The sequence below is a fragment of the Dendropsophus ebraccatus genome, chromosome 8 (assembly GCF_027789765.1).
Source record: "Dendropsophus ebraccatus isolate aDenEbr1 chromosome 8, aDenEbr1.pat, whole genome shotgun sequence".
Taxonomy (NCBI): domain Eukaryota; kingdom Metazoa; phylum Chordata; class Amphibia; order Anura; family Hylidae; genus Dendropsophus; species Dendropsophus ebraccatus.
The window spans coordinates 91,779,441-91,803,643 of NC_091461.1; the positions used below are offsets into that span (position 1 = coordinate 91,779,441).

General features: G+C 46.9%; 1 protein-coding gene across 1 annotated transcript in view; it reads right to left on the reverse strand.

Annotated features, from left to right (window-relative positions):
* LOC138800068 (uncharacterized) overlaps nt 1–24,203 on the reverse strand; it is a 46,921-nt gene that overhangs the window by 4,915 nt on the left and 17,803 nt on the right. Inside the window, exons 10-23 of the mRNA XM_069981875.1 lie at nt 23,921–24,002; nt 21,375–21,478; nt 20,323–20,449; nt 17,310–18,202; nt 16,858–17,073; nt 16,023–16,219; nt 15,115–15,912; nt 11,758–11,841; nt 11,263–11,406; nt 8,878–9,039; nt 8,298–8,427; nt 8,117–8,217; nt 7,890–8,001; nt 2,939–3,758 (exon numbers count right to left, since the gene is read on the reverse strand). Of these exons, the coding sequence (XP_069837976.1) occupies nt 2,939–3,758; nt 7,890–8,001; nt 8,117–8,217; nt 8,298–8,427; nt 8,878–9,039; nt 11,263–11,406; nt 11,758–11,841; nt 15,115–15,912; nt 16,023–16,219; nt 16,858–17,073; nt 17,310–18,202; nt 20,323–20,449; nt 21,375–21,478; nt 23,921–24,002 (3,970 nt within the window). The remainder of the gene's footprint in view (nt 1–2,938; nt 3,759–7,889; nt 8,002–8,116; nt 8,218–8,297; nt 8,428–8,877; nt 9,040–11,262; nt 11,407–11,757; nt 11,842–15,114; nt 15,913–16,022; nt 16,220–16,857; nt 17,074–17,309; nt 18,203–20,322; nt 20,450–21,374; nt 21,479–23,920; nt 24,003–24,203) is intronic.

Sequence of the window (24,203 nt, forward strand, 5' to 3'; positions counted from 1 at the left end):
CTGTGGGCTTTATCTCCTAATTTGCATAAAACGTCTGAAGCTCATATCTCAGTGTTACTGTCTTAAACAGTGCAGAGGCTGCTGTAATCACAGGACTTTTATTAAAGGGGTTATCCAGCATTAGAAAAACATGGCCACTTTCTTCCAGAGCCAGCAGGACTCTTATCTCCAGTTCATGTGTGGTTTGCAATTAAAGGGGTAATCCAGTGCTACAAAAACATGGCCACTTTTACCCCTCTCTTGTCTCCAGATTGGGTGGAGTTTTAACTCAGTTCCATTAAAGTAAATGGAGCTTAATTGTAAACCACACCTGAGCTGGGGACGAGAGGGGGAAAAATCGCCATGTTTTTGTAGCGCTGGATAACCCATTTAAAGGGGAACTCCGGATAAGAAAAACTTGTTTTCTATTAAAAGTACATTAAAAGTTATATAGATGTGTCTATACAATGTATTACCGTATGTGTGCGGTTCTGCCACACTGGTAGCTGATAGAAATCCAGGAAGAGAAAATAAATGGCCTCTGTGTCAATTCACATTGTCTCCTGCTCCTTCTGCTCTCCCACCTTAGGAGACAAATCTTCCATGCCTCTGTCTCACATTGTGTATGGGTACTATTACACCAAGCAATTTTTCGACGACTAACAATTAACGATAAACGATCTTAAACGACCGCTAAGGCAAACAACCCAAAATCATTCGCCCAATTACATGGAACGATGATCGTTATTTATGATCGTTCTTGCGGTCGTTTAGTCGTTGGTATTGCGTACATTTCAGCTGCGAATTCTTATTCCACCGAATAATGTGGGAACGATCAAACGATAAAAATAGGTCCGGATCCTATTAAACGATCAATGATTTCTCGTTGGTCGTTTAATCGTTGCCTGCTATTACATGAAACGATTATCGTTCAAATCCGAATGATTTAACGATTTTCAACAATAACAATAATCAAGAACAATAATCACTCCGTATAATACCAGCCTATGTCTGCTGAGGACAGGCTGATGATGCAGACAGGGGGCAGGGCATGATGTCACAGGAGGCTTTGCTGGATCCCCCAATCCCCTGAGTGATTCACCATCTCTGAATGGATGATGGATCAGAAGCAGCTGATTGTGATGGGTGGGGGACTGTTATGATCAGCTGAGGGAAAGCATTGCATTCTGGGAACTGCTCATTCTTCAGCGCGGACAGGGCAGGAGCGCGTGCCTCCCATAGACTCCCATTATGAGCGGGAGGCTAACGGCATTCCGCTACCTTTCCTCAGTGGGAACGGGGCCTTAAAGGGGTATTCCCCCCAAGAGCTAAAAAAATGAAATGCTCCCAAACCTAGCTGTTCTTACTCACCAAGTCCCCCGGAGTATTTTGAGCAGTCTCCCATCTTTCTAGCTGCTGCCGTTCCATAGTTACAAGTTTCTTAAAAGATGGTCTATAATCAAGATAGGAAACTACATTTCCCATCATGCAATGCTTATGCCTGATGATGGCGATGTAGCAGAGCTGAGATGATGGTGGTAATGTAGCAGAACTGAGATAGCGATTGCGATGTAGCAGAGCTGAGATAATGGTGGTAATGTAGCAGAACTGAGATAGCGATTGCGATGTACCACCAGGAGATCGCGCTGCGGGAGGGGGGGGGGGAACTACACTCACTGGGTGAGCTCCGGGTAGGTGGCCGCTGTGGGGCCGGGAGATCGTGCATCCGGGGGCTGCACTCACAGGAGCTCCGGGGTGAGCGGCGGACTCTACTGAGGAAGGAAGGGAGGGAGGGATGTGTGTGTGGGGGGGGGGGTCACGGGCGCCACCAAGAGATCGCACTGGAGGAGGGGGGGCAGGGCCAGGAGACAGTGCGCCCGGGAGGTGGTGGGGCTGCACACTCACCGGGTTAGCTGCATGGGCGGGTGAGCTCCGGGCCGATGGTGTTGGTGGTGGCCGCCGCGGGTCTGGGTGGGATGAGTTCCAGGGTGAGGGGGGTGGGCGGCACACAGTGGGGTGAGCTGGGTTTGGGGGGATGGGGGTTACACTCTGCTGTCAAAGAGGGAGACAGTGCTCAGCAGCAACTGTCACTGTCCTCCCTCACTTTAGTGGACTGGATTAGAAGCGCTTACCCAGCCCACTGAAGAGAAGGAGGACACGTGATCCCGTCTCGGAGGGTATGGGCCAGGAGCAGGGAGTGGAGACGGGTTGGACTGAGATTTGATGATTCTATGTGTTTGGTGGGGGTGAATGAATCTAGATAACTGCAAAACTGTGCAAAATCCATAATAAATTGATATTGGAAAGATGGAAAGCAACGGGTGGGCAACGTATTAACTGGAAAACTGCAGGTTCCTCATTCCTGCCTTACAGCATTAGGCCATGTTCACACATGGTACAACACAGGCCAATCACAGGCGGTGTTGCTGAAGATCATCATGATCTTCATTCCTGGTGAATTCGGATGCAGGCGCACCCGTGTGCGCCCGCATCCTTATTCACCGCTGCACTGCCGCATGCTCCATTGTGTGAACTGACATGTCTGTGTGTCCGGTATTCAATAAATAGCAGCCGCACAAAACTGATATATGAGTTTTTCGTGTGGACTCCACAGTCTGATCTAATGGTGTGTTTACAGAGACAGATATAAGTGACAGATTTCTGAAGCCAAAGCCAGGAACAGACTCTAAACAGAAAACAGGTCATAAAGGTAAGACTGAGATTTCTTCTCTTTTCAAATTCATTCCTGCCTTTGACTTCAAAAACCTGTCAGATAATCTGTCTGTGTAAATGCACCGTACAATTAGTGAGTAATTTGCTGATCTCTTTGGGACACATATAGATTACTTCTTTAGACATTCCACACAGTTTTATTCCAATTTGAAACAACATATGATCAAAGAATAAAATAACATTAAGGGAGGAACTGGGGTCTTTTTGGTCATTTTCAATTTTTTACAATCTGAACACAGAAATTTCGTCTATTTCATCGCTATGTTGTTTCTGATGTTTTACAAGAGCTGATTTATAGGCAAAACATTTTTCACAATCTGGACATGAATATGGCTTTGCCACTATGTGAGTCCTTCGATGTCCAGCCAGCTGTGCTTTTAAAGTAAAACATTTCCCACATTCTTGACATGTAAATGGCTTCTCTCCTGTGTGAGTTCTCTGATGTCCAATAAGATGTGATTTTATACTAAAACCTTTCCCACATTCTTGACATGAAAATGGTTTCTCCCCAGTGTGAGTTCTCTGATGTCTAACAACGTGTGATTTCCTTGTAAAACATTTCCCACATTCTGTACATGAATATGGTTTCACCCCTGTATGAATTTTCTGATGGTCAATAAGGTGGGATTTCACAGTAAAACATTTGCCACACTCTGAGCATAAGAACGGCTTCACCCCAGTGTGAATTCTTTGGTGTCTAACAAGATCTGACTTATGATTAAAACATTTCCCACATTCTGAACATGAAAAAGGCTTCTCGTTTCTGTGAATTCTCAAGTGTGCTGAAAAGTTAATTATGGTCTTAAAATGTTTCCCACATTCAGAACAAGTAAATGCTTTACGTCCCCTGTGACCTGTTATTTGTTGATCATTCTGTGAGTGATAAGATGAAGGATCCTTGTAACTAGGGGGATGAGGAGACAGATCTCTGCTGTGAAAGGCTGAGGGTATATTTGTGGTAATACAGTGTGCTCCATAAGTATCATTATATTCTGCTGTATAATCTGGAGCTAAAAGAAGTTCCTCCAGGGTTTTGTTGCGGTCATCTGTTAGAAATAAAAACAAATGTAATTTGTTTTATGTGATACTGTATGTTCCTATGTGAAGTTTATTAATCAAATGATGCAGTGAGTAAAATAGGATTTATAATTGTTAAAAAGTCACACATCTACCATAGAGATGAACTATTAAAGTTCTACATAGCCGTGGTAAGAAACCAGCACTGAACATCCATCTTCCCCTGATCCTGTCACACTACACAGTATGCCTCCTCCTGGGAGAACGCAACAGCTCCTATTAGATGTAATAAGCCCAATAAGGTAGAGAGGCCAATGACTTTAGACTTAATGGGACATTTAGTCTACATCAGAGGATTTACATTTTTAGGCCATGTTCCCACTGCGTAAGTTTCGTAATAATCATGACAGTTTTAACCACGGCCGTGATTACTACGGAACTTACGTAGTGGTAGCTTATAAGGTAACCTGGCCGAAGTGTATACACGTAGTATACACTCCATCTGGGATCCCTAGCGGCGCAGCAAGAAACTGACTATTAAATGAATAGGCGGCCGCAGAAAACCCTGTTAGTGCTCACAATGGAGCATGCGGCTTCGGCCGCACACTTCATTGTGTGCAGCGGGGAATTTGGATGCCGGCGTGCACGGATGCGCCCGCATCTGAATTCTGCAGAGGTCAAGATCATCCGGCCAGTACTGCAGTTTGGTTACAGAATGGCCGGTGTGTTCCCACGTGTGAACATAGCTTTACACAGAAAAAAAAAGTGAGCAAACCTCATGAAAGTGTCTCTGGGTTCGGCAACTACTCTGAACCCGCACACTCTGCATTTAACTCCCCGCGACTGGAGAAGTTGGAGGCGGCTCGATCAGTGCCAGGAAAACATGGACACAGCCTATGGCCATATCTAGGTTTTCCAGTACTCGCTAGGGTAGCTTCCACCTTCTCCAGATGCGGAGAGTTAAATGCAGAGCGTGCGGGTTCAGAGAAGTTAGCTCAACACTGCACAGGAACAGAAATAAAATGATAAAGTAAAAGGATCTGGGCCTCCCAGTCTCTATTAGAGAACAGCTTCCCCAGCTGCCAAGCTAAAGGCCACTATGAATCATATTCATATGTACAGCCTGGCTCCCATAGGCTGGTTTAAAGTATCAATGATACTGAACAGCTGAAAGGCTGGAATTGTTTCCACATTGATCGACTGACACCAAACAGGACTCACATTTAAGGATTTTGGCAGGACTGGCCAACCATCTAACATGAATGGAGAACCTTCCAACTCTCCCATCTGTTCAGGTATGTTCTTAGGGAAATAATCTGGCAGCAGCCTATCCCTCCCAAACCTCTTCATTCTAGCTAAGCATTCATATGTATGGGAGGACTGGCAGAGATAGCTGTTGAACATCAGCTTTCATATGTGTATGGCTACCTTTACACCAGCAATTTAAAAAAAGGGAGGTTCCTAAATTCCTCCTAAAGTGAGGATAAAAAGCAGTGGTACTCACTCTCCTGAAAGTATATGTATCTGGACCACACCATGGGCCAGAAGAAACAGGGCTACCGCAAAACAGCCACTGCCTGTCAGTGGGGCATCCCAAGCACTGTTCTTTGTACCACTGCTGATCTTGCTTATGATGACTAATAAAGTCTGATTGCACATACATAGAAGAGGGCGAGTGCCGCTGCTTTTCATTGTGCATTAAGAGGTGGACTGTTTTCTCAGCTGTGTACCGCCTGTAGATATCTTTCCAGCAACTGCGGGTGTCCATTAAAGAACAGTAGGAAGCTTCATTTTAAAAAGAATAACAGTCATACATTTTTCTACTGTGGCTATAATACTAAAACAGGTTCTTTCTTCTAATCCGTTTCTATGTTCAGATTGTATTTTTTTAACTTAATTTTTCATATTATTATGGGGGCTGCCATCTCGTCTGAGCTGCTTTTTATTTCCCTACAGCATTCAGATATGCTTTACAGCAAGCTCCATGGACATAATGTAGGCTCAATAGTCTGGCTCAGACTCTATTAACTATATGTAGAACATTATTATCTGGGCATGCTCTCTGGCCTGTCCAAAGGTTATTTTTCAAGTTTTTCATACTCGTGTTATGTATCTACTGGTGCCCGCTTTAGCTGCAATACTGCCTGTGGTGATAAGGTGGAAAGTCATCTGTACAGAAAACGATGTCTCAGCATAATATTGAGCCTTGTGGCTAGACTGAAAACTGCAAACATTAAGGATTTTGAAAAAATATATACTTAGTATAATTGAAAATGAGAAAAAACATCACCAATTATCATAAAATATGTTGCAAATCATGTTTTAAACTGCTGACACTGTCAGATAGCTATTAGGTCAAGGAGACACATAGAACCTTTCATATATCTGTCTGTGGTTACATAATGTAAAGAAATTGATTTTATGCTCCTGTGCAAATTGTCAAAGATGCATTCTCAAGCCCCGGATCTGCTTCAAGCTGTAATGTCTCTTTACTCCTCCTCCCATCCCCATCAGCTGAAAGCTTCATGTATGGTTAGCCTAAGCCAAACCGCTCCCGTACCAAATTATTCCTCAGAGAACAAAAGAGTTGGGCAGTAAAATCCATCACACCCAACCCTTTTCTCCACTGACATCATCTGTTGCTGGAGATTCGAGAGGCTGTCATACACCGTATACTGCCACCAGCGGTGACAGCTAACTTTAATAAACAGTGTATGGGCACTGCTGGACTACACACTCAAAGAATGTTCTATAAAATTAAAATGGCTCAGGGTGTTCAATAAATTTAATGCATTTTTAGGCTGTCTAAGTTAAGACCACCCATTATTTGAACTAGACTGGGGCTACATGGCGATTCCCAGTGACCAGGAATCATTGTGTCACACTGTTGTGCAACTCTATCAGTCAAAAGAAGCTGCGACCTAGCCACAAAAAAACCCAAAAAAACACCCTGGATGAAATCAGTATATAACTGGACAATGCAGCTATATCTAGTAGACCCTGCTAGACAGGAATAATAAAGGAACTAATAGGTACTGCAAAATCTTAATAATAATTGCATGATATGGAGCAGCACAAAGCAGTACACACAGGGTGACATATATCATCCGGCGTACGGATGATTTTCGGCGGAAAGTGCCGATTTGCGTATTTTTTTATTCGCAAATGGCGAACTTTCCGCGGAATACGCCGGGGGGCGGGTGTGAAGGGGGCGGAACGGAGGGCGCGGACTCGGAGTCCGCGCGATTCACCATCCGTTCCGCCAAAAGATACGCCGAAAACCTACTCCAGTCCTCAGCTGGCGTAGGTTTTCGGCTGTGCGCACCAACGCGCACGGGATTTATGTAGAGGCAGTCCGCCTCTACATAAATCTCCGTAGCGCCGGAGATGCGGGACATTTATAAGTCCGGCGTAAAAAACGCCGGACTTAATAAATGTCCCCCACAGTGTCTATAGCTGTAGAAACTCTGTATATAGCCAAACCACCCCTTGCTGTCATAAGACAGCTAGAAACTAGTTTGACACTAGTAGATGCTCTATAGTCATCATACATCTTATTACTGCAGCTAGAACTGGTATAATCAATAACTGGTATATATACTGTTACATTTGCACTGCAATCCTATGACATATAAACTGTTGTTGGTGCCATTATATAAGCACTTTGGCTTCTAACTCAAGGGATGTTTCATCTCAAGACACACTGTGTACTATAAGGCTGGGTTTCTGCAATCCATTTTTTTTTGTGCAAAAAATTGATGCACTTGTGTGCATCCATTTTTCCATTGACTTCCTTTATAAAAAAAAAAAAAAAAATTTTTTTAACAGACACAAAAATGAGGTTGATTACGTTTCTGTGTACGTTAAAAAAAAAAAAAAAACAGATCCGTTTTGATCCGTTCTTTTTATAACAGGAATCAATGGAAAAACGGCCTAACACATCATTTTGATGAAGGGAAATCCTTTATTTGTGGCCCTGTGATTTTTATATACCTCTCTAAGATATGATGTCCCCATATTCTAGCAAAAGTTTAATAAACAGTAATGTTTCCTAGGACCTCTACTGGAAAGGTAGGTCTCCTCTTTTTTTTTTTTTTTTTTTTTTTTTAAATATAAAATTTTTTTTAAAATATTTGTAGTATTTAACAGTGATCACTCACCTGGGGTAATGTTTACAGGGATTTCCTCCTCTTTACACTGCTGGATAACTACTTCATATATCTCATCATCGCTGGTCATAACTTCACCTTTAATAGCTGTCAGATACTCCACCTGATTCCCAATGCAGAACAAATAACGTACAAAACATTAATACCTGCTAACTAATAGGATACAATAGTCTGAATATGATTGTATACAGCATTGAGGAGATCTTAGCTATATGTACCTGCTCCTGCTCATCCTCCACCACATCACAATTTTCTTCTGAGCATTTCTGTGAAGGAATTGTGAAGATTTCCTCTGTTGTGTTCTTCACACTGGCTTCCTCTGTAGAAGAAGCAAACATGTTTTGATGGTGACCCACTAAACTGCTCCCTACTTTATAGTATAGAAAAGATTCCTCTTACCTGGTATGGGGGACTGGTAGGGCAGGTAGTCCTCTACAATGACCTCTTTGTATAGATCCATATGTTCTTCTAAATAATCCCACTCCTCCATGGAGAAATAGACAGTGATGTCCTCACACCTTATAGGAACCTGGCACATGCAAAGACAAATTAGAAACCGTTCTAAACCTGTTTTTTGATCAATTTTACAGGCTAGAGAAAAGAGGATATGATTCCAATTAGAAACACATAAACAGGAATGTCAGACAACATTTAATAGACAAGTGGGTACAACTGCACTAGAACACATTCTGAATGCTTGAAATTTGAAAAAACTTTTGACAGTAATGTTTCATAATAGTTTTGGTTTGTAATGGTTGGACAGTTGGGACCCAGCGCAATCTCTAGACTGGGTCCCAAATGTTATGAATGGAGAGGGTTGCACATGCACGCCAATGTTCCATCGACTGTTTATGGAGCTGCCAAAAATAGTCAAGTCCTGCGTTCAGCTACATTCATCAGCTCTATAGAATATTAATGGAAAAGCGGTGCATCATCTATATACCTCCCTTGTTGTTACTGAGAATGTCCCAGCACTCACCTCTCCAGTCAGCAGCTCAATGATCTTGTTGGTGATAACTAGGATCCTCTGAATGTTGCTTCTATTGTTATTCAGCAAGTATGATAAAGACACAGTAATGGGAGTCTGGCGCCTGCTCCAGTCTTTATCCCCATCACTCATCTTCTTCGTCAATATGTAATCCTGTGCATAAGAAAAGGCATTGAGTTCCCTTTATAAGTTTTGCTCATATCATCCTCACAGTTAAAGGAGAAGTCTGGCGTTTTCTAAAAGCCAGCAGCCTGCAGAGGGAGGGGGGAAATTGATTTGAAGTAACAACTTACCTCTCTCCGTTCCCGCAGTGAGCCGTCACAGGACCCCCGGCCAGGCTCCAGGATCGCCACGTCACGACCTGGCTGATTGACTGGTGCTCCAGTCACTGACTGGCTGAGCTGCCAATCCATCAGCCAGGAAAGGCATTTCCCCCTCCAGCCCCCCGAGTCGTGACATCACAACTCGGGGGTGGGGGTGGGGGGATGACTTCTGGCAGGAAGAGGTAAGTAATGCAGGCTGCCGACTTTTAGAAAACGCCAGACTTCTCCTTTAAAGGGGGTTTATAACATTGATGGCCTATCCACAGAATAGGCCATCAATGTCTTATCATGTGGGTGTCAACAATCAGCTATACAGGGAAGCTGCTGCAACGGCATCTACACACAGCAAACGGTGCCTGAAGTCCTGCACTGTCTACTGTGTAGTGGTATCGTGGGTTACTGCAGCTCAGCTCCCTTTATATTCAATAGGAGATGAGCTGCAGTAGCTCTTACCACACCTACACAGTAGACCATGCAGGTCTTCACCAAATAGCTAGATAGGCCACCTTTCTTATAAACCTGGCCGATCCCTTTAAAGGGGTTATCCAGGCTTAGAAAAACATGCCCACACATTCCTCTGAGCATTTTCTGCCTAATGTACCACATAGACCCCTTAGGTTTTATCACGTTACATCCTCTACCTCACTCCTTCCCCTTGAATCTCTGCTCTCGGGCCAAGCCCACCCCCCGTCTGTGGTGCTGCAATATTTACAACTAAAACACTTTTATACCTCCCTAGCCACACGCTGTGACATTCACAGAGACTTAACTGACTTCGAACACTTATGTGTGGCTACTGAAGCACCTTGTCATACGGTTTCGCTCCTTTATAACTTACTTCTACGTACAAATGGGGAGGACCGATTGAAGTTCCAGAGGGCATGGGAGCGGGATGTGGGTAGAGCCCTAACCCCGGAAGAATGGGACAAATCCTTCCACTTCTGCCACAAAGCCTCAGTTTCCTGTAAAGTCCAGGAAACTAATTACAAGATTATCTCCAGGTGGTACAGAGTGCCAGTGTTGCTGCATAGACTCTTTCCCGAGGTTCCAGATACTTGCTGGAGGTGCGGAGCTGCTGGCGGAGACATGTTACACGTCTGGTGGGATTGTGGACTCCTCAGAGACTTCTGGGATAAGGTGAGAGACCTCATAGGTAAGATCTCGGGCTGCACTCTACCTAACGACCCAATGGTCTTTCTCCTCCTGGTCCTGCCAGGTGAAATACGCCGGCAAAACAAGAGCATTGTCAGATTTCTAATTGTAGCGGCCCACTCAGTCATCCCCAGGAGGTGGCGGTCTGCCTCTCCCCCGACAGTCTCTGAATGGCTCCTGGAGGTTAGACATATTGCTAGGATGGAGGAGCTCAGGGCGGAAACGCACTCCACTCAGGCCGTAGTTGCACGTACATGGTATCCTTGGGATAGTTTTGTCTCCACACCAGAACTCTGTACTGCATAGAAGAACCTTGCGTCCTCTCGCATTTGATCATTCCTCTTCCCCTCTACACCCCCACCCCTTCCCACCCCTGGACCACGCTGGCTGATCCACTCTCTCCTTCTTTCTCTTTTTTTTCTTTTTTCCTCTCTGTTCATTCTTATCTTTTTTTTTGTTGCTTTTGGTTCTAAAGCATAGACGCACTTGTGTCAAATTATCATATTTTTTTTTTGTTTTTGTCAGAATCGCTACGCGTTGAAGGGAACTGTTACTGCCAGTTTATATATAAATGTCTGTGTGTCTATCCCTGGAGCTTGTGCTCTTTGCTCTTTATTTTATGTTCTCATCTATTGTTTTGACATCATTTGTACCTTCCACTGGATTTAATAAACAGTTTGAATATGAAAAAAAAAAAAAAAAAAGAAAAACATGCCCACTTTCTTCCAGAAACAGCACAACTCTCGTTCTCAGTTTGGGTGGACTTTGGCAGCTCAGTTTCATTGAAGTGAATGGAGCTTAACTGCAAAACCACACACAACCTGGAGGACAAGGGTGGCACTGTTTTTACAAGAAAGTAGCTTTTTATATTCCTGGAGATAGAATTCCCTGAGCCCCTCACCTCTCCGGTCAGCAGATGGATTATCTCCAGTGTGAGGTTGAGTATTCTCTCACTGTGTTTTCTGTCCTTGTCCATACTTTCTGGGTCACCGAGGAGAAGACTCATATTTTGTGAAGAAGACTTTGTATTATACACTTCAGGCGCCTGAGAGGGGGAGAAGGGAGACATAAGAATAACCAAATTATAATCATAGCAGAAGCATAGACACGTAGCTATAAGTAATAGAAATATATACACACATTATATATATATATATTTAGCACATTGCCTCACTGCAGTATATAACACTGTATCATATACTATAGAGGTGCACTGTATACAGTACACACCTATATTACATATCTATAGACACACACACATATATATATATATATATATAACATTACTTACATCCTAGTACTATGTACACTGTGCATAATATATACACCTATGTTAGATAACTACACAGATATAAGAGACTATCACTAGATACATGCAGGTACTGTATATACACACACAGCATCTATATATACACCCAATGAATCCTGGACATAATAACAATGAGTCTAGGTCACACAATGGCCACCTACTTTTCTGCAGCTATTACATTCCAGTGGCTAAAGGACCTTTGTGACATCACAGTCATGTGGTCAGTCACACGTGATAGCAGCAGACTAGAGGACCTGTGGTGATGTCACAGTCATGTGATCAGTGTTGGGCGGAGTCTTGTATTACAATGATACATAGATGACACAAATGTTCGGCATGTAGCAGAGCTGCCGTGTGTGCTGGGGATTGTGTGGAGACGTGGGACTCTTGGTAACTCGCAGTCAGAGTATCTGGCTGGTGCTGATTTTACTTTGCAGGGTTTAAAGGGGTTGTCCAGGATTAGAGAAAAACATAGTTACTTTCTTCCAGAAACAGCCCCACTCTTGTCCTCAGTTTGTGTGTGGAAATGTAGCCCAGCTCCACTAAAGTAAGTGCAGCCATGTTGTAATACCGTTCCTCTGACGTGCTTCCGGCTCAGGGACAGTCCACTCGGCCAAATACTGGCTGTGCAGGCTGTCAGGGACCGGAGAAGCAGCTGAGCACGCCGGAGGAACAGCATGGCATCTTTAGGATTTTTACTGGCACGGCATACAAGTAGTTAAAGAGGACCTGTAACCCCCCGTGCTCGGGTAACAGGCTCCCGACCCCCAGCTAGATCCCCTTATACTGACCTCATCTCGCCGAGTCCCGCTCCCGGAGCAGATCCTGGGATGGAGATATCCTGGTCAGAAGCCGGCGCGTGCGCTGTGGAGATAGGTCTGACGTCCATAAAGCATAAATGGAGCCAGACTCATCTCTGCAGCGTGCCCACGGTTCCATTCATTCTCTATAGACGCCAAACCTATCTCTACAGCACACCGCCGGCTTCTGACCAGGATATCTCCGTCCCGGGAGCAGGACTCTGCAAGATGAGGTCAATATAAGCGGATTTAGCTGGGGGTCGGAAGCCTGTCACCTGTCACTGGGAACTGCTGCAAACCTATTATGTGTGAATCTACCCTCTAGATTCACACTACAGAACCTGCGCGGATAAGTTTCGGGTGATTCCGTGCCTCGTATCTGTTTGTGGCGACGCGCATATCCTCCGGCTCCATATACTCCATCCTATGGCCGTCCCGATTCGGCGTTCCGCCGAAAGAATAGACATGCTAGTTTTGTATTCTGAACCCACCCTTAGGGTGGGTTCACACTACGGAATTCTCGCGAATAAAGTCAGCGGAGTTCCGCCGGCTGTCCGCGCGCCTTTCCGCCGGCTTCATAGACACCATTCTATGGGCCGGCGTATTCCGCTATCCGCCAAAAGAAGTGACATGTCAGTTCTTTCGGCGGATAGCGGAATACGCCGGCCCATAGAATGGTGTCTATGAAGCCGGCGGAAAGGCGCGCGGACAGCCGACGGAATTCTGCGGAGTTTATCCGCGAGAATTCCGTAGTATGAACCCACCCTTATGGGGTATTGCCATCGCAGCTTCTTATTTTGCAGATGAGCACGCCTGTCATGCAAGCTAAAGACAGATGGAAAGTTACCAGTTGCAGTCTCAGTTGGAATCATGTAATTCACACAGGTGGTATAAAGTGCAAATGTTCTATATTCCATCATGGCAGCACAAACAAGCAACGTTTTAAAAAAAAATAAAATAAATATTGAATTGATGAATTATAGAAAATGTACACTTTATACCACCTACGTGAATGCTGCTACCTTCTTGCACCTTAAGCCATTGTAGCCTGCCCTCAATTCATTCTCTATGGGACCGCTGTATGCTTCCAAGCCCTGAACGCCGATCCCATAAAGAGCGAATGGAGTGAGGTGGCCAGTACTATTAGAGTCCAACAGTACTAAGCTTATTCAGAGAGGGACAAATGCAGAAAGAGGATGCAGGCTGGAAGACCTTCAATCCTAAGTGTGGGTACTATACATATACACAATGGAAAAGTCCTGCAGCATCCATAGTCAACTCAATGAAATTTTAATTCATATGATCCAGTACAGAAAATGTGACGTGTCGACCTTCCTGCAGGTCTTTATCAAGCAAACACCTGCATGAAGGTCGAAACATTGCATTCTGTTTACTGGATCATATGGATTAAAACAGTTACAGTTCAGTTTCTACATAGGTGTAGTGTAAGTGCATCTCCTGGTATGACCCAAACTAGCACGATGCTGTCAGAGCGAGTCACCCCTGCTTTATCTATCAATAAAGGAAATCTGTAAGGTTATGATCCCACATTGTTATTTTCAGCAGTTTTTTGAGCCTCAATAAAAGGCTAGTAAAGAAAAACATTTGATCCATTGTGGGTTTTTTTTTTTTTTTTGGCCTTAAAAAAACCAATGTTAAACAGATCAATAGCTTATTTAAGCTGGCTGGACCCCGTCTGTGTATCAATGAGGCGGTGCAGCCTCTCCATATTACCGTCCAATGTAACACATGTATAGTTTGACTTATCAAGTAATTCTACTGTGGGGCGACTTTCCAGAGAATTGCATACATAGCTATTCCAGGACTTGATCTTCAGTCATTGCCTTTAGCCATTGCTATACACAGAGGGTGTAACGCTGCCAGATGAAATTCACCAGCGGCATTGCTGTCCTGTCCACTTCTGTGCTCCATGCTTGTCCTGGGGCTGCTTGTGTCGTCTTCCACCTTGTGCTGCAGTGACACCTCTGGCCACTAGGGTGCGCAGGTGAACAACTGCTCTGGATTTATAGAGGCTGCTTGTCTTTTAGGGTGCCTTCACACCCACCGTATCGCAGCAGATTTAACTGAATGAATGAACACAGCATCAAATACGCACTGTCAAATCTGCTGCGGATCCGGTGTGATTGGGTGTTATAACAATAAAACCGTATGGCCTCCGGGGGGCAGAGTATTGTAACACCGGGAGCCTGAAGCCGGTCCACAAAGAGAGGGACCAAAAGTCATAAAGAAGAAAAAAGGAAGGAGGGGAGGAAAGCTGGGCGCGGGGAAAGGCAGGATGGGACAGAAGCAATCGAGAAATGAAATAATAACATAGAATATATGTATAAAAAAATAAAAAGGGGGGGGGTGTCGGGTACAGACGGGAGAGTAGACGTGTCTTAATGGCGTGGAACTGTGCAAGGGTGACAGAGGACACTGTCAGAGCGACTCAAGGGAGCCAACGTGCGAGGGAGAGGCTGGACCTAAACGTGACCCAGGGGAGCCAGGTGCGGTCCACTTTTTTGCCACGATCCCTGATCCTCCGCCGTCAAGGACTTCATGCGATGGATAAAGTCCATTTCGGCCACCCACGCAGCAATAGAGGGGGGGGGGTCGTGGACTTCCATAGCCTGGGAATCACTACACGTGCTGCAGTCATGAAGTGCCGGAGTAAACCCTTCTTGGCGGCAGAGGCTGGGCCGGGAACCAAGGACAGTAGGGCCAATCCCGGGGATGGAGTGACGTCTTTATCGGTCACCTCTTTGTAAATGGCAAAGACAGCGTCCCAAAAAGGCCTCAAAAGGGGGCAATCCCACCAAATGTGGAGCATAGAGCCAGTGGCCGATTCGCAACGCCAGCATGTGTCCGTCACCTCCGGGTAAAATTGATGTAGCGTCACCGGGCAACGGTACCACCAGGTTAGAATCTTAAAGTTTTTTTCTTGTGCGTGGTATGCCATGGGCCATTTATGGGTTAGGGTAAAAGTTTTCAGCAGGTCTGATTCAGAGAGGGTGACACCTAGCTCGGATTCCCACGCGGAGACATAGGACAAAGTCTGGTCCGCGTCTTTTTTCAGAAGTAGGCGGTACAGGCGGGAGATGGATCTGTCAGGAGGTGAAGACTGTAGTAGTAAAGATTCCAGGTCGGTGGGGTCCGGAAACCGAATCCCCCCCGGGAAGCTTTGAGACAGATATAAGCCCCTCAATTGTGCGTATTCCAACCAGGACAGACTCCTCTCCGGGCACAACTGTTGAAGTATGGAGAGGGACGGGATAGTGGTGTTGTTCCCCAGAACCTGACCAATCCTGGCACCCTCCGCGGCCGACCACATAAGAAAGGAGCCCCTATCCCGAGCAGGGGGGAAGGCCGGGTCTCCAAATATTGGGCTCATTAACCCGGGGCGGTGAGAAAGATTATATAGAGGTACGAGCTTGTCCCAAAGCTGTAAGAAGTGCTTAGTAAGGAAAGGGAGTCAAGGCTCGGCCGATTAATGGGTAAGATCCAGGGCAGGGATCTCAAGGGCAGCGGAGTCAAATCACTTTCAATCCGCACCCATTGTTTGTCTGTGGACCTGTGGAACCTGTCTATCAGGCGGAGCAAAATAGAGGCCTTGTGATATGAAGTGAAGTCTGGGAGACCCGCTCCTCCCGTTGTTTTTAGGCGCGTGAGGGTTTTGTATTTGATACAAGGGCGCACGGATCCCCACACAAACTGCCGAAGAACGGTCTTTAGCTGTTTGAGGTAGGAGCCTGGGAGGCGGAGGGGAAGAGATTGAAAGAGGTATAGGAACCTGGGGAGGACGTCCATCTTTACGACGTTGATTCTCCCGAACCATGAAAGCTGAGAGCGATCATAGCTAGAGAGATCAGTTTTGGTACGGACCAGTAGCGGGGGGAAGTTTAGAGCAAATAGCGAGGAGAGATCAGAGGGGATCCATATCCCCAGGTATTGGAAGGCTGATGACTGCCATCTAAAGGAGAAGGCGGTTTTCAGGTGGCGCACCAGGGGGGCAGGAAGGGAAATATTCAGTGCCTCAGTTTTGGAGAAGTTGACCTTAAAGTTACTCACTTGGCCGTATGCCTCAAACTCCCTGAGGACCGCAGGAATGGACACGCCAGGGTTAGATAGATACAGTAATAGGTCGTCGCATAAAGAGCCATTTTATAATGGGAGCTCTTCAGGCGGATACCAGAGATATCCGGTGAAGCCCTTATAGCCACCGCCAGGTGTTCCATTGCCAATACATATAGCATTGGCGACAATGGGCAACCCTGGCACGTGCCATTCGAAATCGACAGGGGCGCCGAGAGCACTCCATTGACCCTAACTCTTGCCGTGGGGCCAGTGTAGAGGGCATTAATCTTGCCCAGCATGCCCGCGCCCATACCAATCTGGCGCAGGGTAGCTCGTAGGAATGCCCAGTGGACGCGGTTGAATGCTTTTTCAGCGTCAACCGATATCAAGCACGCGGGAGACCGCGTCCCCTGGGCATGCGCCATCAGCATTAAAGTTTTGTTGAGGTTATTCCTTCCCTTCCCGACGGAGCACAAAGCCCACTTATCAGTGTGGATAAGTGTGGGGAGAGAGGGTGAGAGCCTATTTGCTAGCAATTTTGAGAAGAAATTTATGTCTGCATTAATTAAGGATATGGGTCTATAGTTCGCACAGAGCGTCGCGTCCTTGCCAGGTTTAGGGATTACTATTATTGTAGCCATGAGGGACTGGGGTGGAAAAGGGCACGAGGGAGAAATGAAAAGACCCTAGTCAGGAAGGGAGAGAGCTGGGGGAAAAACATTTTATAGAAGCGGGCTGTGAACCCGTCCGGGCCAGGGCTCTTACCATTGGGGGCGTCTTTGATGACTGCTGTAAATTCAGCTTCCACGAAGGGGGAGTCCATATCGGCCACCGCGTCAGCCGGCAGGGCGGGCAGGGACGTGGCCGATACATAGTTGTCGACCCGTTCCCGGAACGCCGTGGGGGGCATGTCAGCCATGGGGCCTTTCAGGTTATACAGGGCACTATAATAGTCCCGAAAAAAGTCTACAATCTCGGTTGGGTTGTGACAGGGGCCTCTCTGGGACATTATGTAGGGAACAAAGGAGCTATTAGATTTGGGGTGAATAAACCTGGCCAGTGCTGCTCCACACTTGTTTGAGAACTCATAATAGAATCGGCGCATCCGTTCACGGAAGTTAGAGAATTTTTGGTCGATGAGCGCTTTTAATTGGGTTCTATGTTCTAGAAGGGACGCCAGGGTGACCGGGTCCTGTGTCCGTTTATGGGTAGCTTCCCCCTCGTGTATCAAGGTGAGAAGCTTATGGATCTTACGCCCGTTTTCCCTTTTTAGGCGGGCCCCATGTGGGATAAGAGTGCCTCGCACTACACACTTGAGGGCCTCCCATTGGAGAGGCAGCGGGGTGGGGTCTGAGCTATGTGTGGCCAAAAAGTCAGTGATGACCTTTTTCACATCCGCCTGACAGGCAATGTCCTTGAGTAAGTTAGGGTTCAGGCGCCACGACCACTCTCTCGGGGCAGAGCCCGGTAGAGAGAGCAAGAGGGTCACTGCCGTGTGATCTGCCCAGATGATCGGATCAATTACCACGCAGAGGTGCCAGGAGAGGAGGTGATGATCTATGAAGAACATGTCAATGCAGCTGTATGAGTCGTGCACTGAGGAGTAATAGGTGTAGTCTCTTACCCCAGGGTTCGGGATCCTCCAGACATCTACCAGTCTGTTAGAGAATAACGATCTTTGAAAGGACTGGAGGGGCGCCATGGGGATAGAGGAGCGGCCCGAGGAGGAGTCCGTCCGGCGGTCCATCACCATATTGAAATCGCCTGCAGAGATCAAAAGGCTCTCTGCGAATCTCAACAGCTCCGACAGATAGCGCCGTCCCACCTGTGCCTGATTGTGATTAGGGAGATAGAAATTAGCCACAGTGAACACCCTCTCTGACAGACGTAATTTTAAAAAGAGGTATCTCCCGTCAGGGTCAATACGGGAATCTATAACGGAAGCCGGTAGATATTTGTGGATAGCCACACTAACACCTTTTGTCCTGGCCTCGGCATTGGTGCTATGAAACCCTTGGGTATAGTATCTAGTGGGCATGGAGGGCACATGGCCTGTTTTGAAATGAGTTTCTTGGAGCAACAGGATATGCGCCCTCTTCTTGTGCATATGATAGAGTAACTGTGACCGGTGCTCCGGTTTATTAAAGCCGCGGACATTTAACGTGGTCACTTGCAAAGTAGACATAGTCAGTGTGTGTGTGGGGGGGTAAAATTAAAACCGTAAGCAAACAAAAACCGAACACAAAGCAAACATACAGAAACAGACAAATAAAAAAAAAAAAAAAAAAAAGGGGGGGGGGGGGAAGAGGAGGAGAAAAGTGGGGAAGAAGTGAAAGGAAAGTAGTCGGAGGGGAACAAGAGAAAGAGAGAGATAAGGGCAGGGCAAGAGAGACCTGCCCACCTCTTTCCACTGAGGAAGGAGGAGAGGAAAGACAACCAAATGAAGTGGTGTATCGAATGCACCACAAAAACCTATGGGACACCAACAGGAAACCGGAACACCTCCAGCACCTCACTGCAAGAGATAACCTAAGAACAGGAACAACTATCAGATGCCCCCAACAGCTGGGACCCGTCCCCCGAAGGTGAGTACACCCTGCGTGCATTCCCTTTCTGCCTCTGTATCGGAGCAGGTATAAGGCACATGGCCTGGGCAGGTGTGTAGGTCACAGATGACATTGGCAACCAACCAACCTCCCCCCCCCCCAACCACAGGGCAGTGCAAAGTCAGGGCTAGCCCTGCCATCCCTGCAGTCAACAGTGCAGCGTCAACAGAGTCCAGCCGTATGGACCAAAATGGGAGTGAGGCGGGCTGCATGTAGGTGGGGGGGGGGGGCCAACAGGCACAGAAGGGGTGACGGGGGGGGGGGTGAACACAGACTCGGGGAGGAAAAATAGGGGGACACAGTGCCCAGAGGCATAGGCAGCATAGCGTCTAACAGTGGGCCGCTGACTCGGGTCGGGAATTCAGGAGTCGGGGGGATCCTAGGAAGAAGCCCGTATACTTGCCACTCCCGAGCATGACAGCAGGACGAATGGGGCGTCACAGCTAGTGCAGGAGCGACACCATCAGTCCTCGTGTTGCAGGGGCTCGGAGATCCGGCATCTTCGACGGCATCCACAAGGTGGTCTTGATGGGCCCTGGCGGTCTAAGAACAGCACACCTTGAGAAAGAGGTGGGTGGAACGGTCAATCCGGGATGGTGATGGAGGGAAGGCGAAGAGTCTCCAGCACGGCAGGCAGATCTGACGGGGAACGCAGGAACACTGTCCCCTCACCGTGGCGTATTTGCAATTGGAAGGGGTATCCCCAGGAGTAGGGCACGTTTCTTTCTCTGAGCAATGACAGCAAAGGACGGAGAGCCCGCCGTTTAGCAAGTGTTGTTCGGGAAAGGTCTGCCAGGAGCTGAATGGGGGCCCCGTCAATATCTATGGTGCCCTGATCGCGCGCCCTGCGCATTATTTCTTCCTTAATCTGGAAGTAGTGGACCCGACACACTACATCACGTGGCCTGGCTGGGTCATTGCTTGGTGGGCCCAGGGCGCGGTGCGCACGGTCCATATCTATAGGAGACGTGGGGGGCTTCCCCAGGAGCATGTTGAAAATGCCGGTCACTGTAGACATAATGTCCGGCGGTTTAACCGCCTCCGGGATCCCCCACGCCCTTATATTATTCCGGCGATTCCGGTTCTCGGCAGCGTCAGCCATATCAAAAAGCATGTGGATCTGCTGAGTGCAGCTTTAGTTGCTCGCTGTGGGTCTGTTGGAGGACAGGTACCCCAAATCGTCCTTCAGGGAGAGGATCTCCGCTTTGCATACAGCCTCCATCCGGGCGATGTAGCCCTCCATGTCCACCTTAGTGGGGATGGCAGCCATTTGTGTCTGTAGCAGGCGTAGGTCGTCACCTGAGGCAGTGGAGGGAGAGGCAGCCCGGTCTGTGGCAGGTCCAGGGGACGGCTGCTCACTCAGCAAGGCAGGAAAGTCTTGGGAGAGCGGGGAGACAGGATGCAGGGTGGCCGTACCTCTCGTCACTGTACTCGGTGTGTTCCAAGCGGCCATCTTGTGAGGGAGAGCGCGAGAGCCCGGTCCTGTCGTCTTAGTGAAGAAACGCTGGATACCGCTTCTCGTGCGCCCTGGGGTCTCGTCCACAGGTGGGTAGGGCTGCGGGCGTGCTTTATGTAGTCTCCTGTAGTCATGTAGTCTCCTGTTTGTGCTGATATAAGCTGGTGATAAGCAGTGAGGGCCGGGGATGAGATGGAGCTCTCACACTATGCGGCTGTTCAGCGCCATGTCCAGGCCACGCCCCCCATTGTGTCTTTTTTGAGCAATAAAAGGTTAGTTTCTAAAGACAGACTAAATGACTGTGTGTAAACATTTAAAAAACACTTTGTTAATATTTTTTTTTGTTACAAGTACACTTTAACCCTACCCTGTAATATCAGTAGACATGCTCAGTACAACCGCCCGATGTGCAGTAACTATAACAGCACAGAGCTGCTTCTCTAGATTAGATAATAACAAAAAGAGAGGAGGAGCACATTTCTTTTTGTAAAGAGAATAGTTAAAGGGGAACTCACACCTTCCAGTACTTGTCAGCTGCTGTATGTCCTGCAGAAAGTGGTGTTTCATGGCTCTTCTCCTCCCATCATCATAGGAGCTACACTTTCCTAATCTCTATCAGCCTTCTTCTTCCAGTTTAGTGATGTTTACTAGTTCTGGAAACACATCTTTTCCAGCTTTGTAAAGGGAATTCAGAGCAGCCTTGTTAAACAGCCGTGGTAAAAAAGAAAAAAAAAAAAAAAAACCTTCCAAACAATGTAAGGTTCTTACCGATGTTCCCTTGACACTCTTCATGTGGTTTTACAGCATTCCTGCTCCTCTGAATCAGTTTTCTGCCTGCTCTGTATCTCTTGCGATCCTCTTCCCATGCATTGCTTTAAAGGGGAACTCCAGGTAGAGGTTAAAAAAAGAAAACTTCTGCAGAAGCATATAGCATTACTTGTTACCTGTTTATCCCAGTTTTGAAACTACCAAAAATCCATTTGTTGGGGGGGGGGGGGTTGTTCTGTATTGTGTTTCTATCCTTCCTGGTTAATTAGTTCCCAGAATGCAATGCTTTCCCTCAGCTGATCATCAGTCCCCCACCCATCACAATCAGTAAAATTAGTGCTGCACCTGCTTTTGGCCGGTCAGAGACTGTGAATCACTCAGGGGATTGGGCGATCCAGCCCCGCCTCCTGTGACATCACGCCCTGCCACCTGTCTGCATCATCAGCCTGTGCTCAGCAAATACCACAATGTGAGACAGAGGTGTGGAAGATTAGTCTCCTAAGGTGGGAGAGCAGTGGGAGCAAGAGACAGTGTGAATTGGGACAGGGGACTTTTTTTTTTTTCACTTCCTGGATTTCTATCAGCTACCAGTGTGGCAGAGCCGTGCAGATATGGTAATACATTGTATAGACACATCTATATAACTTTTAATGTACTTTTAATAGAAAACAAGTTTATCTTATCCGGAGTTCCCCTTTAAGACTACCTTTCCCAGTAGTCTTTGCAATGCACACTCAGAAAATGCTGTTTCTCCCACCAACTTACCCCACCTGCATATGGCCGCCCGCCCCACCAGCACCCCAACCCCTATCCAGGGCTGTATTTACCACTAGGCACCCATGGTCCCTTGCCAGTAAATATGTTGTCTTTGGTGATGGTGGTGAGGGGGGGGGGGATAGGCACAGGCATGATTATAGAGTAGAGTGAGGGAGACTGGTATAATAGTGTCATCCAGTCACAGTATAGCGGTGTTGTTAAGGTCTGGTGTGGCGGTTTTAAATGTGACACCTGGAGCTATTACCTACCAATCTAGCGGTGGGGCATTTTCAAGTTTAGTGCCTAGGGAAGCAGCAGCTGTTAATACGGCCCTGCCCCTATCTACCCATGACCCGCCCATGCCTGCCCCCTCTCCACCCCTTGCACAGCAAAAAAACTGAATGAGAGACAGTGGTCACATGATCTTTGTCCCAATTTGGGGGAGGGGGGGCAGTGAAAAGATGATGAGACTGAGTGGATTACAGGCAAGCAAGTTTTTTTTCACTTACTGGATGTCAATTACCTACCAGTGTGGAGGAACTGTGCAGACATGATAATATGTTACATAGAGACATCTATAGGACTTTTTTTTTTTATATATAATAATTTTCCCTATCCAGAGCTCCTCTTTAATTCCTGCCCACTCCAGAGCTGTGTTGTAATGCGGGAAGTATCCCGCATCAAGATAATTCAGAGCACATATATGTGAGTGGTCTTTTTATAAGGGTTCCAAATCCAAAAAAAAAAAAAAAAGTGTCTTGGAGGTTGGAGGGGAAGCTTTAATAAATTTATAATGGAAGGAATTATAATCATGGGGCTGTTCTTATTATGCCTTATAAAAAAAAACACTCGTGTCTCCAGTTTGGTTGTGGGCTTTGCAGCTCACTAAAGTGAATGGAGCTGAACTGTTATACCACACACAACTAGGAGGGGTGGTGTAATTTTTGCAAGAAAGCAGCTGTGCTTTTTCTAATCCTGGATAATCCCTTTAGGGTACCTTCACACCTACCGACTCGCAGCGCTAATAACGCTGCGAGTCGGCTAGGTCCTGGCAGATCACTGTCAGTACATACACGCAGCGGTCTGAACGACCGCTGCGTGTATGTAAACCTGCCGGCCGCTTAACCCCTTCTGATGCCGGCCGCCTCCCGCTCCGCTCTGTATACATTACCTGTCCTCGCTCCACGGGGTCCCGGCGTCCTGCTCTCGCGCCCGGCCAATCAGTGTTTTGCCCTGCCGCAGCCACTGATTGGCCAGGCGGGAGAGCAGTACTCCGGGACCCAGTGGAGCGAGGACAGGTAATGTATACAGAGCGAAGCAGGAGCTGGCCGGCATCAGAAGGGGTTAAGCGGCCGGCAGATTTACATACACGCAGCGGTCGTTCAGACCTCTGCGTGTATGTAATGACAGTGATCTGCCAGGACCTAGCCGACTCGCAGCGTTATTAACGCTGCAAGTCAGTAGGTGTGAAGGCACCCTTAAAGTTATCTTACTTTACTTTGGATTAAAAAGACACCGTCACAAAAAAACATCAATTTTGAACGTTCAGGGTCTGAGTGAACGACTCAGGAGAAGTCACGCTCATTGCATCACGTTAGGAGACAGCCGCATAATGGAGCACGTCTCCACACACAGATACAGAGTGGGGAGAAGAGTGCATGGCAGCACAGCCCTCTCCACGCTAATTCTACTAAGTGGTCGAACTCAAACCATGACCAACAAACACTTTTGACACGTCGTTCTCACATGTCAAAAGTTCTTTCCCGTGACAGGTACACTTTAGAGCATACCTGTCAGGGTTCAGGCTCCTGAAATTCCATGTGCAGATGCAGCTGCCGTCAATTTGGGCTGCCGTGGAATTCTGTGCACAAGCTATTAAGAAGAAAAGGGCTTGTCCACAGATATTGAACTCTTAGCACTGTACCACAACAACCCAAAGTTTTGTCTGCATCTGCACATGAAAGTTCAGGATGAAGAGGATATGAGGGGGAAACTATGGTTACACATACCTCTCCCTTTATCCACATCATCTCCTCCCTTGTTCGGACTTGAGGGACATAAAAAAAAAAAAAA